This window comes from Epinephelus moara, chromosome 21 (genome assembly GCF_006386435.1).
Source record: "Epinephelus moara isolate mb chromosome 21, YSFRI_EMoa_1.0, whole genome shotgun sequence".
In the NCBI taxonomy this organism is placed as follows: domain Eukaryota; kingdom Metazoa; phylum Chordata; class Actinopteri; order Perciformes; family Serranidae; genus Epinephelus; species Epinephelus moara.
The window spans coordinates 19,273,757-19,292,663 of NC_065526.1; the positions used below are offsets into that span (position 1 = coordinate 19,273,757).

At 41.4% G+C, this 18,907-nt stretch overlaps 1 protein-coding gene across 4 annotated transcripts in view; it reads left to right on the plus strand.

The window, feature by feature from the left end:
• LOC126409050 (abl interactor 1-like) overlaps positions 1–18,907 on the plus strand; it is a 50,516-nt gene that overhangs the window by 18,116 nt on the left and 13,493 nt on the right. Inside the window, exons 3-9 of one of the 4 annotated variants that reach the window (XM_050074931.1) lie at positions 2,379–2,555; positions 9,644–9,658; positions 11,628–11,731; positions 11,953–12,093; positions 14,312–14,412; positions 14,983–15,198; positions 18,526–18,615. In XM_050074931.1, coding sequence (XP_049930888.1) covers positions 2,379–2,555; positions 9,644–9,658; positions 11,628–11,731; positions 11,953–12,093; positions 14,312–14,412; positions 14,983–15,198; positions 18,526–18,615 — 844 coding nt within the window. The remainder of the gene's footprint in view (positions 1–2,378; positions 2,556–9,643; positions 9,659–11,627; positions 11,732–11,952; positions 12,094–14,311; positions 14,413–14,982; positions 15,199–18,525; positions 18,616–18,907) is intronic. The other 3 variants (XM_050074933.1, XM_050074932.1, XM_050074934.1) reach the window with 3 other exon arrangements.

An 18,907-nucleotide genomic window follows, 5' to 3' on the forward strand; every position in this document is an offset into this window, starting at 1 on the left:
TTGCGTATACATGCATGCACACACTACTTAATTTCTAGTATGTGCCAATGCAAGAAGAAGTACAGTATGTACAGTGTGATTAACAACAGTCATGGATTCATATATGTCTCACAAGCCTTAATAACACTCGCACACGTCAGCACTCTTCTCCCAAGAGTGACCTCATACTCCAGAGATAAAACTGTCCGTCCTCCCTCAGTCTTCCCCACCTTTCGTTCAGCTTCCCCTCCCTCCTTTAATCCCTCTCTCCCTCCAGTTACATCAATCATTCATAAATTGAAGGCCAGAGCTAAGGCGCCTGCTTGGATGGGTGCTGTGAGTGATAATGACAGTAATCGCAGAAGAAATGGAGGTCACTGATTTTTTCAGTTGCTCCTGGTGCGAGGGGTTAAAGGAGAAATGGGCCCCAGGGTGTAGGCCAATAGAGCAGAATAGTGGGTCAGGTGGAGTTCAAAGGATCAACCCAGTGTGTGTGTCCACGCTGTGGGACGTCTGGAGATTTAAAATATACATACATACATTTTAATTTTGCGACTTCGTGTTGCTAATAGACGTCACACAACATGGACTGAAAGGGTCAAGGTATGAAATGCTTCACTGTAATTTTAAAGCGAGGCAGGTATTAAATTAAAACATACGTCTCAGGTGATCTGATCACAAGTGGACAGCGCTAAAAACAAGTGTAAACGACCAGCAAGACGCCTTGTGTTTCAATCTCTCAAACCACACTAATGTGTAAACACTGATGCATCTCTTGATGCGTCCCCAACAAAGACTACATCATCACTGCAGGATGTGGTGGTTGCTTTGGTGACAGCATGCTGACTCTATACCATTTTACAATGACTTGGACAAAGTGTTGGGTGACCGTCCATCGTTTTGCTCTATGGAAGGAGACAAGTCGAATTCTGCTGACATCAATATCTCCAGCTGTACTGACACAGGAGCTAACGTGATAAGCAAGCATGCTAGAGAGCAGCTAGAGGGAGTGTAGATGTACTAACTCTGTGCAGGGCCCTTTGACCTTGTAGCTTTATATAGGCAGTAAGTGGTCCGCTGGAGACACATTATAGGCACATATTGAGCAGCGATGTGTCACCTGTCTACTTGCCTGTCAATACAAGGTTTAAATGGGCGTATAGTTTTATTGTGCACTCAAATATTCACTGGGTTTAAATAACAGTAAACACACTTATATTTATAGCACATATACTTTAATAAATAGTACATATAGTAGGCCTGCCCCCTGAAAGTCAGATTTGAATCATCCGTCGGAGACTCCTCAGTTAACTGAGATTCCTTCTAGATGAGCAGTTGAAGGGTTTTTTTTTGCTTGTTTTTTGTAAGTCAGTGTGCAGTGTGCTTCTGCGGACATTTCGGTCCCCATTATTAGCTGCAGAGTGACTGTCTTGGCTTTCTCTCTGCTCATCAGTACAGGAGGATGGGGACACGGAGACAGCTGCCCAGAGTAAGAGAGGCTTTGGCCCGTCAGGCTCTGAGATAATGTTATCTTTTGCTTTCTGATTAGAAGTGTCGAATTTACTACTCAAAGGAACTTAATACAATCTCTGGCTTTTTTTTAATATGTATTGTTGACAGAAAATGTTGCTGCACATTTCCAGTCTGTGGTTAATGTAGTTAGCTCATTTACTATATAAAGTGAACATCACTGTCACCCTGAACGTCCTGCTGAGCCCTGTTCAAACGCAAATGGAACGAAAAGGAAGGAATCATGGAATATTCGTGTTAAACAGACAAATCCAATTTGACTGGCGTGATGCTGAGTTGGGTGCAGCCCTAACATATTGTGATAATAAATATGCTTAATTAAGAGAATGATAACATGATGGGGACAACAAAAAGAGGCCTTAAATGGAGCCCTGAGGGACTCCACAGATGTTCTTATATTTTAAGCGTGACCGTGTTGTTCCTGTTGTTCCTGTTCCCAACCGTTTTACAATGTGTTCTGAAAAATTCTATGAAAACCGTTGTTGTGCTCTTGCAAAATTTAGTTGCTGTTATGAAATCAAACACTTCTTGCAGGTATTTTATAGTAAAATTTCACCAGGAAAGGGGAGTGAGGTGAAAATGCCCTCTGAGGTCCTGGGACGCTTTTAATGTGAAACAGATGGAGGATGTATTAGGTTTGCATTAAAAGCAAATTAGTGTTACAGGCACTGGTGAGACCTTTTAGTAAAACATGATCTTATCTCTTCACATAACCAGGGAAATTATAAATCATGCATATCTCATGAAACATAACCTGTCTTAAAACAAATGCAATACATTTAGTCAATTTTAAGTATTTACTGTAAGAGAGGTAAACCCTAAAAGTCTGTTGTACCACTCATGTCACCCTTCATTTCTCTCTTTTGCAGACGGTGGATATTCATAAGGAGAAGGTGGCACGTCGAGAGATCGGCATCCTGACCACAAATAAGAACACCTCTCGCACCCACAAGATCATCGCCCCGGGTAACATGGAGCGGCCGGTGCGCTACATCAGAAAGCCCATTGACTACACATTGCTGGATGATGTGGGGCACGGCGTCAAAGTAAGACATTTATTGGTCATTATCTCAAAATAAATTCCTCATAGTTGTTTTGTATAAACAGAATAGACTTTAGTGAAGGCAAGCGTATTCGGCTCAATCCCAATACACCCTTTGCCCCAACCATTTAGTCCTACCCCTTTGTTTTGCACGTTCACATCTTAGGGTAGGGCAAAGCGTTAGGGCTACATGGCCCTCCAAACTGAGTTTTTTTTAGAGGCACATTCTAAACTGAGTTATGACAGATCATCAGTAAGATGGCTGCAAAGGCAGCCAAAGCCATCGATGACTACTGATGATGTATCAGGGTCTTCAAGGGCTGTCCAGTTCCATAGAGGAAGATTTCAACCACAACCTTTTGTAAATCTGTTCTGAGGGGCAAAGGGCACTTGAAAACAAGGAATTGGGGTAAAAATAAGAAGTGGGATTGGGCCTTATGCATGTATTTACTCATATCAAGGGCATCCTCGTTTCTGTTCACGCTGTTACTGGTTTTCAAAAAGCACTTCCATTTTTCTTTACATCCAGACTGTTGCAGCTAAATCCCAAAGTCATTACTTTGATGTACTGTCTTGATTTCTAATGTTAATCAATTTAACTAGACAGAAGAACACATACTTAGTCAAGTTCACACTTGGCACCTTCACATGAACAAGCTCGCCGTCTTCTTTCATAATTCACTCACACTGCAAGCCGATCAATACGCAGACCTTTTAGTTAATTAAGCACAGAAACACCTAGAAATGGATCACACACTCGCCTAAGAATGAGACACGTAGTTGTTAGCTGACTGTGGTGAAAAAAAGCTGTGCTTGTCAGAGGTTTTGTTCGTGCCCAGTAACGACTTCCGAAGCTGGAAGTTAATGAAAAAGTGTGTGTTTGTGTGTGTCACACCCAGACTGTGAACAAAAGAGACATCTTGGCCAAGTGCTGCTACTCACACCATCACATCCTCTGTTGAATTGCGGAAAAAAATATTCTTTCACCCCTTTTTCTGGATCATTCTTCAATTTTTTATTCTCTCTCCCCATGATCCATCCGCCCTCTCCTCTCCCCCCTTGTTCATCTTTTCCTCTTTTATATAACATTCTGTGTATTTTTGCTTGTGTGTGTACACACAGTTATTCGCATTGATTGCTGGTGTCACACATTTCCGCAGCTTGTTTGAGTCGTCCTCTTCATCCCTGTTCCCCCCGTCTGTCTCTGTTGAGATAGTGGCTGTCCGCTGATTTTCAAACATCCGCTGATTCAAATTCAAAAGCCAGTGTTTCCTCCTCTGAGAGCTGGCTCGCACTGAGACAGATTTGGCATGGCCCACTATGCAAATGAAGCATCATTCATGGATGCTGGAAATGATGGATCTCTGCAGAAATCAGTGCTGATCTGTGTAGATGGTAGAAAATGTTCAGCCTCTTTTCCTTTTCAGATATACCTACATGAACAGCAGTTCATGCTGGCAGCACTTAAAAAACCATGAGTCAGACATCTGTAGTATGACTCATTTTGGGAGTCTACATTTGGGGAGCTCCTTTAATTGAGTCAAGTGTAGTTATTTTGATAAGGGTTAGTGAGGCTGTGAAGGAATTTCCCCTGCAATGATTTAGTACTTTGTAATAAGGCTTTATTGTTAGGTTATTATATCTAGCTTTAGCAATGACAAAGATGATACAGTTTAAATACAGATGGGAATTGAGAGCCTGCTCCTGTTGAGAAAAGGCTCCAAATTGTAAGATCCATCGGAATTGTATCCCTCTAAACTTCCTAATTCCTTTAATTGATGCCAGCATGTTTGTCCTAAGAGCTGCAAAACAGTGAAGTCAAACTGAGACATCTACGCTGCTGGAACCTTGCAAAAATAAGGAGTCATTGCTGAGAGGAAGGAACGATCCAAAGCGTTGCTTCACTTCATCAAGGAAGATGACAACGCTGCAGCTTGTAACAATGAACATTTAAAGTAATGTCGGAAACACGAGCACTATGTGAAATCTTCTGTCTGCGCAACATGGGTTTAAATTCCAGGAGTGCCATGTATTTGACATGAGTGTATTTGACACGCACAAGTGCCACTGCTTCCCCACAGGGATGCCTGTCCGTTACTGAGGGTAAATATCCTGTCATAAGAACGTCAGTGCCACACAAACAAACTTTGCTTTCTGTATAGAACCAAACAACAGCAGCATCATGCTGCTCTTGTGTGTGATTGTAGACAGTATGCCAGCATCCTGGAAACAAAGTGGCGTGACAGGCGTGACATCTAACACAATAACGTTTGCCTCTAGTGGGACATATGACATGTACACGTCAGCAGCACTTTATAAAAAATATCAACGGCAAAACATGGCAATAACAATCATTTACTATCCCTGTTATTCACAGTGGTATCAGTAAAATGTTATCATTTCCCATCCCTAGTTTTAAAACAAATTAAATACTTGTTCATTGTCAAATCTAAAATATGAAGGGCAATAAGGGACGCAGAGTTTTTTCAGCTGAGAAGCTTTGGTTGCATCTGGTTACTATGGGAGTAAAAATGTTGGCACATGGTAGAGCACCACTTCTGGATAAAGGGAACGCTGAAGCATGTAGGGAGAGGGGACAGAACACCAATCAGTTAATATTAATGCTGCATTTATGTAATCCTTGAATGGTCCCATTTCCTCAGTTGGGAAGTCGTTCTTCTGACTTTGTTGTGAGGTTTGAGTCGTAATGTGGAAACAAAATGGACGCTACAGATAAGATGATAAGATGACTTTCATTGTGAAGAATCAATAGGGAATTAAATGTGTTTATCACTGAATTAGCAGAACTTTGTAAGCAGCGTTTCTTCAATAATAAAACGGCAAGGAGGAAGAGTAAAATCATAAACAGCTACAGTGAGATGTTGATGAAGAGCTGCAGACAACAGGCTCTTACTGCACTTCTGCAAACAGCTCACCTCCAACAGGTAAACTTCTTTTACCTGCTCTGCTGTGGAAAAACTGTCTACTATTACAATAAGAAAAAAAAGCAAAACACGAACAAAGCGGTTGCAGCAGTCATTTGCCATCCCCTGTTCTTGGCTTGTCAATAGTGCAGTATTGCAATTTCACGATAACCCAAAGGGTTAGATCTTCATCTTAGAGAGGAAGAAAACTTGTGGGGATTGAAGACTCCCTGGCTACTGCTTCATTTTAAATTCTCTGTGATTTCTCTGTCTGGCTTTTTATGTGTGTGTGTTTGAGCCTGTGTGTGTGTGTGAAGCTGCATTTCGGTCATGGATGTGCATTCGTCTGGCTGGGTGCAGACAGAAATGCATATCACATTCCATATTTTTCCCCAGAACACTTTCTTTCTCTCCCTCACACGTCTTTGAATAATTTATTGATATCATTTCATACTCACGACTGCTGCAGACGCAAGATAGAAATGTACAGTGTTCTGAGTAGTATATTAATGCCTGTGTGTGGGTATGTTTGTCTGCCTATTTGCCTCTGCGTTCATATACGTGTTCAGGATTTGTGGGGAAATAGCAGCTTATTAGCACTCCATCCTCACAGCCTATTTGCTCCTGGCTGTAGCGGATTCCCTCGAGCGTTCAAGGTGTGATCACCGCCCCTCTGCCTTCCATCCACATAACCAGGGGAACTCACCCACGGATAGATGGGAAGTCTTGAGCACGGAAAGACCCGTTCACACATTTACGGATGACAGTGCTCACCCCTCCACCTCTAACAGCCTTTATTGGCATTACTGGCAGTAACCAGGGTGACATCGTTTCAGCCACATTACAGCCACTCCGACAGTCTGAACACCTCACCGCTGTTATTTACGACCTCGCTGTGTTTTACTGCCCCGTCTTTTTTTTCTAAGTGCAACACTTAATACATCAGCACAGCCACATGTAGCTCAGACACTGCTCATTATTTCTAGTGTGTCTAGTGATGTAAGTGATTCTCAGTCTGATTACAGTCAATAACACGAGTCTAGACACCGACATAGACTCTGCATCACTGTGTGTTTAAAAGCACAGGGGTGGTGTCACCATGTTCTGCTTATTTTTTTCAAACTTTTGTGTACAAAGTGGAACAAAAGGAAGTTATTTCTTCCTCTTCATTGTGTAAAACCTAAACTGGGTTGTTTGATGTGGGTTTCGTCTCTGGCAGGCAGGTGTCAGAGTGTAAATATAAGCGACTGACATTATAGAAAAATAATTCTCACGCTGATGAGCCCAAACAGGTTTTACTTTAACACATAATATGGCAAATATTGTAATACATTTTTGATAAAGTGTGACTCAAGGAGAGTTGAGAATGTAATTAAAACTGAAACAGTCAGTTTAAAATGAATTACCAACAATTTTGATAGTCAGTTAACCTTTTACGTTATTTGTCAAGTAACAATTGTAAGAATTTGCTGCTTTTCTTTGAGGTATATCATTTTAATTTAAATGCCTTTACGTTTTGAGCAGTTGGTCGGATTAAACAAGCTATCTAAAGATGTCCCTTTGCTCAGGGAAATTGCAATTTCTTTTTCTTTTTTTTAAATGTGGGGGACATTTTATAAACAAAACCGATGAAATAATGATGAAAATCCTTAGATTTAGCCCTAAATGTGGGTTAATGGTTGTAAAATACATTACTTCATTAAGAGAATGACAATTTGGCTCAAAATGTAATAGATTTTTAACAATATAAAGGTTGAGCTTTGTGTATTATTCAGTATTATTAAATCATCAGAAGAAAATATAACTGCCTAAATTAATGATTACTGATTTACTTTGTCCAGTGTGATGACCAGTGTTTGGGGTAACTTCTAATAATAATAGTAACAATAATGATAATAACCTTAATTTATAAAGTGCTTTTCAAAATAGAGTTACAAATTTTCCTAGTTGATCCTGGTCGTGGTCATGTCTTCTAGTGTTTGTTTGAAGCTGAGCAGCGGCGTTTTGCATGAGCAGAAGCCGTGAGATGGTTTTTTGGCTCAACCCTGAATACAGTGAGTTGCAGTATTGTTTAACTGGGAAAAAAAAATCAAAGCATGGATGACCTTCTCAAGATCGAGCTGAGAGAGAAAGGGCCTGATTTTGGAGATGCTTCTTAATTGATAGAAAGAGGACTTGACAATGCTTGAAAGTTGTTTTTCAAAGGAGAGGTCACTGTCAAATATCATACCAAGGTTTTTAGCTGAAGGTTTGACATGTGCAGATAAGAGACAGAGATGGTTTTGCAGAATAGTGATGGATTTCGGTGGGCCGAAGAGGATTATTTCTGATTTTGTGTAATTTAACTGGAGAATGTTTTGGGACATTCAGCAGATGATTTAAATTGCATTCTTCACTGGTTTTCTAGTGAACATATATATTTATGTGTCATCTGCATAGCAATGATAGTGGATACTGTATTTGTTTATGATGTTACCAAGTGAAAGCATGTATATGCAGAACAACAAGGGGCCAAGGATGGAGCTTTGGGGAACACCACGAAAGGATGGCAGACGAAAAACCCACACACCAAGTCAACTGGGCTTGACACCCACAAAAATGTTCATAGGCTGAGATCAATGCCAAAAAATGTCTATTATTTAGAACTTCCGTGCACAAAAAGAGGGGCACTCAAAGTGCAAAAATTAAGAAAAAGTGATTAAAAACAGCTGCAAATATTTTAGTCCTTAGATAGTCAAGGACTGGTTATGTGGATGCATTGGTGTGCAGGTATTTCTTCTGCCATTGTACCGACGCACCCAAGATAAACTTTTTTGTTGCCCTAAGTAGGCGCTGTTTCACAGCAGCCCTAAGACTTTGCATTGGGGAACACCACAGGTCAGAGGGGTCACAGAGGATAAGGCATTGCCAATGGTGACTAATAAAGACTGCTTCGATAAATATGATTTGAACCATTTTAGGGCAGTGTCCCTGATGCCAATCCACTTTACATAAGTGGAATCACATTACTGTTACTAATCAAACAATTATGTCATTACCTGTGTGACATAAGTTCTTCAGTCATCTGCATAATGAAAGGATAGGAAAAAAATCATGAAACATGGCAACAACAGCGGCTCTAGCTTGTGCACCCATTTATAGGCTCTTCATCCTGCGCAGTCAGGTGCTGACTCCACGGCGGAACAGGTTGTCTGAGCAACAATTTGAGAGACTTCTCCGCATGAGGTATAACAGCTGCTTTAGTGATCAACATGTCAAATAAACTGGACTAATCGAATATAAAGGCATGGTTGGGGGAGTGAGTGACTCGAGTGAGTGTGTTTGGCCTGTTAAATGCGGTTCATGTGCCATTTAAACGTTTTCCTTATAAGTCTGTCATCATCTAATGGATTTCCTCCTTATTAGGATGGGGATTTGTGCTGATACTTGGGCATATGTGAGGTTTGACGTTATATTAAGTGGCAATTATGTGACAGTGTGTCTCAGGCGATGTTGTGGAGTAAATGTAAGGTAACAACAGGCGTAACGAATTCCGTTCATCATGGAGTTATTAGGTAAAGTAGTGCTTTACTTTTTAATGACACCAACACTGGTGATTACACTGATAGCTTGTAGAGCAGCAATGTATTTTCACAGGGACACACACACACACACACACACACACACACACACACACACACACACACGGCAGCTGACAGACTGACACACACATCACACATAAGAAAGGAATGGGCCTTCTAATCTAACACAGATTTTTAGCTCCCTATTTTTTTGTATTCTGGTCACTGGGCTGGCTGGTCTATTCAAACAGGTTGGGTCTGCGTGGGTGTAACTTTTTTTTTTTTTTTTTTAACCCAACCAGATTCAAGTAGGCAACACGGGGCTTTTTGACTCAGATTTATTTTACGCCTGCATATTTCCTATGACCTTAGAGACTGTATTACTCTCCTAGATGTCCTCCTTCCTTTCTCTTCTCCATCTACTTTGTTCTTCATGGTGCTCTTTCAGCTTTATATACTGTATATAAAACTGTGTTAATGAAAAATAGATGGGGTTCATGCATGCTGCTTAAAATTCACACTTGCTCTCACTAATCTCACTTTTTTAACCTTCAACCAATGAGCTTATCTTGTTTTCTGTCTTCCCTTTTTTGCCTGCTTGCATTCAGTGGCTTAAGGCCAAGGTAAGAGATGGTTGTCTTTCTCTTCTTTTTATCATGTATTGATAAAACTCCACCAAGTCAAGGTATCCATGTCTCATGTGTAAAAACATGTACAAAAAATAGAACAAATATGATTCCAAGAAAAAGCTGATGTGTTATAACAACAGTTATCATTTCACTGAATGTGTGTTTATCTCTTGTTTCCTGTTTAACATTCACAAAGTCAGCAGTTAGCATGACAGGGTGACTGTGGTATTTTTCAACCTGGACCCAATTTTCCCATGTTTTGTGTCTAAAAGACTTATGGTATCAGCAGTTTTTGAAATTGGTCCAGTATTTAGGGAGAGGGCTCCAACCAGCAGGGGCATGTTCGCACCGTCCACTTAAAGTCCTTGTTTTGCCTCTGATTGTTTTTGCCTCTGATTGTTTTTGCCTCTGACAGGCTTGTGTTGTTATTATAAATGTCCAACAGTATGGAAAGGATCCATACAGATGTAGACCTTTTTGTTTAAGAGTAAGAGCCCTGAAAATGCTACTGCCAAACCCACCCGACTCCATTTGAATAATCAGTCATTTTATCATTGTAAAACACACTTCATTCAAAGTTGACAGAAATGAAATAAAACTCACCAAAACTGCCTTGGCTCATCTGCCCACTGTTCCAACAGTCACCAACTCTGGTTTGGTTGAAATAAACCCTTAATTCACACAGTTAGATGTGAAAGTATGCTGACTCTATACATGCTAAAATTACTGTTTATTTAAATGGAGTCTGGTGGGTTTGGTGATGGCAATTTCGGGGCTGTCTACGTCTGACAAAAATTATGGAGAGGACCCCCTCAAAGTTAGACCTTGTTGTTAAAGATCCTTTCAGTTTAGGCAGAAACAGACCCGAAATTGTTATCAACACACCCCCCAGACTCCATTTAAATAAACAGTAATTTTAGCATGTACAGAGCCAGCATACTTTCACATCTAACTGGGGGAATCAGAAGTTTATTTCAACCAAACCTGAGTTGGCGATTGTTGGAACAGTAGAAAGATGAACCAGGATGACCTTTGTGAGTCTCATTTTGTTTCTGTCAACTTTAAATAAAGTGTGTTTTATGATGATGAAATTACTGGGTATTTAAATGGAGTCTGGTGGCTTTGGCAAGCGCGATTTCAGGGTTGCTTCTGGTTAATCAAAAAGGAATTTACTCTTTAACAAAAGGATCTCTCTCTGTAGGGATCCTTTCCATACTGTTGTCAGATACTTAAAATAACAATCTGAGCCTGTCAGTGGCAAAAACAAGCACTTTTAGTGGCTGTAAATTGATGCACAGGACCCTGATGGTTATATCGCCGCCTGTTTCGGTACTGCTGGCTGAAGCAGTCTTGTTCAATACTGGCCCACTTTGAAAAATCATTGTTCCCCTTAATCACTTAGACACAAAACATGAAAAAATAGGGCCCAGATTAAAAAATAACAGCATAAACCTGGTGTGAACTTCTACCATGAATATATTATAGGCTCTCTATATATGTTACAGTCCATGTAAAAAAAAAAAAAAAAAGGTAAATTAAACATTATATTTAATATTTACAGTAATTACCCTTAACACATATTCCTATGTCCTTTTATATTGTCATCCACATACAGAGTGACGAGTGACATCCTATTTTACACGCACAATTCCCCAACAAAGGCAGCCAGTCACCTACGTAGTGCTGCTTTCTGTTCTCTCCCCTCATATCTGTCTTTGTCTCCTACTCTGTGTCTTCATATTTGTGTGTGTGGACAGAAAAGCCTTTGTGCCAGTGTTTCTCCTAAGAATTTTGCGTGGTTGAAATTTAAGAGGAGATGCTCATCTGAAACTAATAAAGTTTTGCTTAGTCATTACATGTTTAAATGACTCCTCAGCCTTAATATTCATTGGCAGGGGAAACACTGGTGTCAGCGACTCAGATAATACAAAAGCAATGTTTTAACTTGTCTTTGCTCCTCTAGCAACATGGGAACAATGCGGCAGGAAGAGGGGGGACGCTTTCCAGGACCACCCCACCCACACAGAAACCCCCAAGCCCCCCTATGGCTGGTCGTGGTACCCTGGGGTAAGGATATAAAGTCATAGTAGTCATTTTTAAAATACCATTGGATCTTTTTATTCTGTGTATATGTATTCTGCCATTATACCTTTATTAATACTGTAAATCTGAGACAATTCATTCATTTGGCACGATGAGCAGTGTCTGTAAAAGCCCAAAGCACTTCTTCTGACTTCATAAAAACATAGAGGATTAACTGTGTCCTTTGTCTGTTTATCTGTATCTAGACGTAACACTCCCTACAAGACTCTGGAGCCAGTGAAGCCTCCAGTGGTACCCAATGACTACATGACGAGCCCGGCCCGACTGAGCAACCAGCACAGCCCTGCACGCACAGCCTCTCTCAACCAGAGGCCCCGGACACACAGGTAGAATAGATGCCTGAATTTAACATCGGAGTGAGACCAATTTCACCTCAATGCACGTTAAACCAGAAACATGCAACGTAAAATAGACATGTAGTAGAAAGGGAGCAGGGTAATTAATTAAAATGACCTATTTGAAGCCCTTATTAAGCCTTTCATAGAGACATTTTGACCTGACATGGTAGGAGAAGCACAAGTGTTACTAATAACAATGATGACTCTGTTGTTCTATTCAAGTGCTCCAGTAAGCTGTGGCAGTTTGACAGTGAGCCAGCATGCACTGTACCAGGACCGTGAAACAGCTGCTGCATTCTGAATCACATACTTTTTCTTTTTACTATCAGTACGTACCGCAGCTGCCATTACAAAGTTCATACTGTTGCATGCGTTCCAATACTCATACTACCATACCATATAGTATGCCAGAAAAAGATTTCATAGGTCCCAATACATAGTATGTCAAATGCAGTATGCCAAAAATACCAGCATGTTCTACTACATCTGGTTCGATTTTACAGTATGCAAGCCAGCATGCTTCTCTGGCTATTCTGACCCACAGATGACAGCTCATTGACAGTTGTCAGAAGTTGCAACAATGGATGAAAGCAAGTAACCTATCACCAGTGGAACAATAAATACAGGAATATTAATTGTTTAAGTGAACAAAATAATCATACATATTAAAAACAATAGGACATAACTATGACATAACTGACAGAGAACTGCAGATGTAATTTCACTGTGTTGAATATAATATGTTAGAATCTACAATCTGTGCAGTTATAACCTTAAGGTTAAACTACATACATTGCAAAGTAACAACTGCAGAGCTCTTCAGGGTATCTCCATCTCTGGTGATCCTGGTAAGTAGCATTATCTTTTACCCCCATGGTAACAAGATGGTGATAAGCAAGATGGTGAAAGTTCAGGGCGTAATGTTATGAGAAAGTAGTGTGTCCCGCTCATGTGCATACTGCATGCAACAATACATACTTTTTAAGGGCAGCTGCAGTACCTACTGAAAGTAAAAAGAAAAAGTATGTGATTCGGAACGCACCCTAAAATAATTTTCCCGGTATAGCAGATAGTATGGGTAATGGAATGCACCATTCAGCCATCATTGATTTAAATTATTTACACCTGTGCTTTTCCTACTGTGACATGTCAACATGTCCGCTGTGGAAAAAAAGGCCTATTACCTGTGACTTGTCTCACTAGGAGGGCCCACACGCAGGTGTTTTCAGTGATGCCCAATTAGACCTGTCCTCAGGACTATGACAGCATGAACAGACCAGGCTTAACTGACTGACATCTCTTATCGTCTTTACACATATCTCTTGTACCTACCATACACTAGACGACTTTGAAAAGACTAGACAAGTCTGACACCCTTGACATATAAAGACGATGTTAGTTTTTAGTCACAGACTGTAAGAATTTGCAAAGACTGGGCCACAGTTTGCAAGACTACAACTGCATTCCTTTAGAGATTATTTCCCATCCTGCTCCTGGTGAAAATATTACGCCAAACTCCCTTCAAGACACATGACGCATTAACAATTCCTTATGTTTCTGCAAAACCACATAACTCTAGAATCACCAGATAAAAGGCATCACATGTCCACTGAATTCTTGTCAATTCGGCATCAATATAATTCATAAAGATAAACTGTGTTTGCGCACAATGTCTACCTTTTGTATTTTGTCACCTTAACTTGTATTTTCTTGTAATAACCTGCTTAAAACTTAATATTTAGGGTGACTTAAATTAATTGTCTCCAAGCATGATATTTATCTTATATCCCTTATCTGCCCCGGCTTGCTAATGATAACTACACTCATATTTCAAATTCAAGGCACTAGTGATTTGTTTAATGTACAATCCAGCATCTTCTAGTCAGAGCTTTTGAGATTTGAACACAATTCTTTATGAATTCAGAACAAGCCTTGGCTCTCGTTTTGTTTTTGTTACACTGTGTAACTGCAAATGTGACTGCGTGCTCTGAGATTAGTGCCCAGTATTCATGTGTGAATGTGCCAGACAGTGCATGCAGCACATCCACAGAGCTGTGAATCTGTTGCCACAGTGACAAGAATATTGTTATGACAGAATGACATATGAGGGAATAATGATAGGATGTCAAACGCCGTCATGTAATTAAGTTTGTCTCACACATCCTCTAATGATCACCACTAAGACACTCTCTGTCTCTCTCTGCAGTGGCAGCAGTGGTGGAAGTGGCGGCAGGGAGAATAGCGGAGGCAGTGGAGTTGGTATTCCTTTAGCAGTTCCCACCCCGTCCCCTCCCAGTATGGGGCAAGGTGAGTCCCAGCAGCTGTAGCCTCACTGCTCATCACAGGTGTCCACACTGCTGTTTACAGTAATGGATGTTTGCAGGCTCTGTGTGTCACTCTTTCAGTGGTGTTGACAGGTTCTCAGTGCAGTGAGTCCCTGGGATATGCTTATTCTCTTTCTGTCTCAGAAGAGTTTTAATGTTTTCTTATCAGTTATTGAGACTATGAACGAAACAGGATCTTGCATTGCACTAATATATCATGATATGGTAATGGTGGCTTATAGCTTATTAGTGTGGCTGTTGGAGCATCCACACTAATAAGCTATCAGTGTTTTAGCATAAAAGGGTTTTATTTTACTGTGTTTTTTTTTAATCTCTGTGGATTTGCAGTGTTGACTGAAGTTAACTGAATTTAAACACCTATATCAAACCAGCAGCAGCTCATTATTTTACTCACATTCTGCCTGGAAATATACTGAAAATTAATGTAAACTATTCCAGAAACTACTGCTATTGTTTAAGTAAGTCAGCACTAAAAGTGAGTTATCAGGCGGAGGTTTTAAGGCTGTGTAACCATGTCTCTCCTCTCCTGCAGTGGCGACATCCTCAGCCTCAGTGCCACAGGGCCCCGGCTTGGGTCCCATACCCATGTCCCAGTTCGGAACCATCTCCCGCCAGATCTCCCGTCACAACTCCTCCACCACCTCTTCAGCCTCTATGGTGTCGGCCACTGGCACCTACCGCCGTGCACCCTCCGTCTCCTCCCAGCAGCCCCACATCAACGGGGGTCCTGCCTACCCACAGAACTCAGGTAACTCAGGTTCCATGCATGTTTTCGGCAATAACGTGTGCATGTTATGGTTGGTGTGAAGCAATAGTCCCATCTAATCTGATAAAACTTGCATGAACAGTACATTTTGGACTCCTCTGCAGGGCCCACTAGATGGCACTTTTTGTTCAACAAAAGGTTGAAAGCACACTGAATTGCCATTCTTTGAGCCTCTCTCTTTAAACCATGAGCGCCAACCAGTTGGCTCAGAAAATAAGAAAAAGCTTCATGAGGCTTCATTTGGCCATCACTATCTGCAGTAGATATCTAAAGGGCTGTGGCAGTGAAGGAATTTCCCTTGCAGTGATAAAAGGTGGCTAAACGGCACGATATACAGTATTACCACCACTTTTTGTTCTTTTTGCAGTGCTTCAGAAATAAGCTTTATTGTTAGGTTATAATTAGGTATATTATTGCTTTATAAATGACAAAGATGACATAGTTTTAAAACTAAATGCTTGTTTGTTAAATGCAGAACACAGAAAGGCAACAAGACACAACAGGGGTGGCAGTATTTTTTTTTTTGCTGATATGGTTTGGTTACATCTGGTTGCTGATACAGAATATCCACGGAAGTAAAAATGTCATCACCATGGCTGTATAAAGACACATGGATACAACATTGCAGGCGGGGCCCCGTTCATTCCTATGCAAGTTGCTCAGTGGTGCATGAAGCCATAAAAGCTTGATTTTGGGGGTATGAAATTACCCTGATCTTCCACATCATGGTGCCCATAGTGCAAATATACTATAGACGTCCGCTGGCCGAGTGGCTATCTCTGGTTGAATAAGGATCAAATGATCAAATCATGCATGTCTTTTAGACTTTTGAAATGTTATCAGACCAGAAGCATCAAATTCTTATAGTGAAGCGAGTCTTTCGCAGGGCTGTAACGCCCCAAAAAAATGTATCCACTGATTTATAGATGTCTCTTTCCCAATGTAAGTCAATGGGAAGAAATCTTTTTGGGCTCTTTGGCTTCATGTGATGGACCCAGAAAGTGTAATTCCTCATCTGGCCACAATGAAAAATTGGTTTCAAAGCACGGCGCTGTTCCTGGGGGCTTGGTCAGCACGAGCTAGAGAAGTGGTTCCCAGCTGGTTGGTCGCAGTCCAAAAGTGGGTCTGGGTCCATTATAAATGGAATTGAAGTACGGTGAATTTCTGGCACAGAGCTTTTATTTTGAAATGCTGTAGAGTGAGTGACTAACAGACAGCAAACTAGCTCAACAACATGGCCAAATGCAAGTATAACACTGAATGTATTCAACTGTGTGGACCTTGAACTAATGACTAAGGAGAGATGTGGACCCTGTTGCTGGACCAGTTGGGAACCACTGAGCTAGAGTACTTGCTCTGGATGACGGGAAGACTGAAGCACATAGAGAGGATGGACCCACCGGTTTGTGTGGGTTCAGTATTTGTCTACATTGTTGTTGTTCAGGGATGTGATGGTTGGTCTTAGTGGTATTTGTCCCGCCCCTCCTCCACTCTGATTGGTTTGCTGGGTAAAAAGTGAGAGCAGCTGCAGTGTTTGACTTAAAGTTGAATATTTTCTACCTCTCAGCAACCAGAAAAAAAGTCAAATGTGCAGCGCTCAGTGCAGAACAGACAGACGGCTGGTGCCTCATCACGCTGCTGGCATTTGTAGCAGAGTGTAAATACGTGGCGCTCCCATGAAAAAGGGAAAAAACACGCATAGCGGCTGTGGCAGTTGCATGCCATCCCCTGTGGCTGGCTGGTTATTAGCAAGATTAGCAATATTGTGGTTATCGCCAGAGACCTAGATATGTATAAAGTGGTGAGGAAGCTTGTATTAATGTAACCATCCATTCTTGGCAGTTGTCATTGTTTCGACTCCACAATCTATAATTATGTGAAACTGCCAAAAACTGTCCTCTGGGTCTAAAAGATATGCACTGGCTAGGCTCTTACTGTGGCTAATGAAAATGAATGATGAACCATAATTACTTAAGTCAGGGTTGTTGAAACCTTCCCACCTCAGCACTGCTGTGCTCAGTGTTTCATTACCGTTTGTAACTGAGTTATGACATTATCACTAAAGTCAGCTGTACAAGGCTTCATGTTTGGAAGAGACAGACAGGCAGAACAGAGTAGACGACACATACAATAAATAGCTACTAGACAAGGGGAAACCCAGGACATATGCATATTCTCTGTCAGAAGAGTGGAATTTATTTTGGCAGGCATCACTCTGAGCCATTCTCCTCTAATGGCTTCTCCCTCTCAAAGGACGAGCATCTTCCTTGGCACAGAAGGAGGAGGCTGCCTGTCTCGTCTGAGAGGAGAAACAATGATGCAGAGCTGCATCAACCCGGGACTTAAACTGGGGCATCTTATGATCTCCATGATGTCTACTCATTGAAATTTAATTAAAGTGAAAGATACGTTCGGATTCCTGGCGAATGTAATGGAAGTTCTACAGCACGAAAAGCTAGTGCCAGCACATGAGGGAGCTCATTGATCTCACGGGGCGTACCTTAGCTGTGGATGGATGTGGCTGTGTGGTGAGAGCAGGGTGGAATAATAAGACATTACTGCCCAGTGAGACTACAGACGCCCTTCCATTACATGCGATTTATGAGTCAGACCTGGCGTGCATGTGTGTGACATCATGTCTTTGAGTGAGGACAGCTGTGTTTGTCTGTTGGTTTATCTCCTGTGTTAAGACAATGCAACAAATAGCCTCATTTCAGAGGCAGAATATGGAGATTATATAAATGCTTGGACTACCAATAAAGTGTGTGATTGCACTGCATTTGATCCAGACATACCTCACTACTTCAGCATTTAACGAAATTACAGACGCTGCAGCTCTACCTGTAAATGCTTTTTTTGAGATCTCTGCTTTGTTATTCCTACCACACACAGCGTCTGAGCTGTCACCCTGCCACTGTCGTGTTTTTTGGGTTCCTGTAGTGCTTTGCAGCTCTGACACTGTACAGCCTTTGCTTTTGACGTAAAATGGATGCTGATGAGGTAGATTCTCAGACTGAGATGAGATGAATTCCTCTTTAGCCCAGCTTGAAAACTGCAGCACAAAGGAGCACTGATTGGAGTGTGTAAATGATTTGCTCAGCAATGCTTCCTGCACTATTTCGCTCACTCACAAGCTTTTTGTTTCTTTTTTTCCCCTCCTCTCTTTCCTCCATTCTGTATTTGGACTTTATCTCCTATGTAACGTCTGTTTGCTCTTTCCTCATCATTGTCTGTCTCCCTGTCCACCACCTCCATCGCTCTCTGTCTCTCTGCTGCTTTGTCTGCCTCTCTTTGGTGTTGCTGCTCCAGTGTCTGTGGCTCCTCCGCCTCCTCCTCCAATGGTCCAGCTGACCCCACAGATCCCTCTGACCGGCTTTGTGGCCAGAATGCAGGAGAGCAGTAAGTAGAAAATCCATACCAAGATATGCATGTACACTCACTTAAGCAGACATGCATACATGAGTGTTATCAGATCCACTATATGCAGCACACACACAGCAGGGCTCAACAATAACAGCTGAAATACATGGGGAATGGATACGACGTGTCATGTCGGCAGGGAGGGTTTTATACCTGCTACACAGACTCCATCTTTGTAGCATCTGGTTACATGCCAGATTTTGTGCATATTGAATTTTGCCAACTGAGATATTATCTCAAAGATCAGGGCCGATCAAGGCGTTTAACTGAT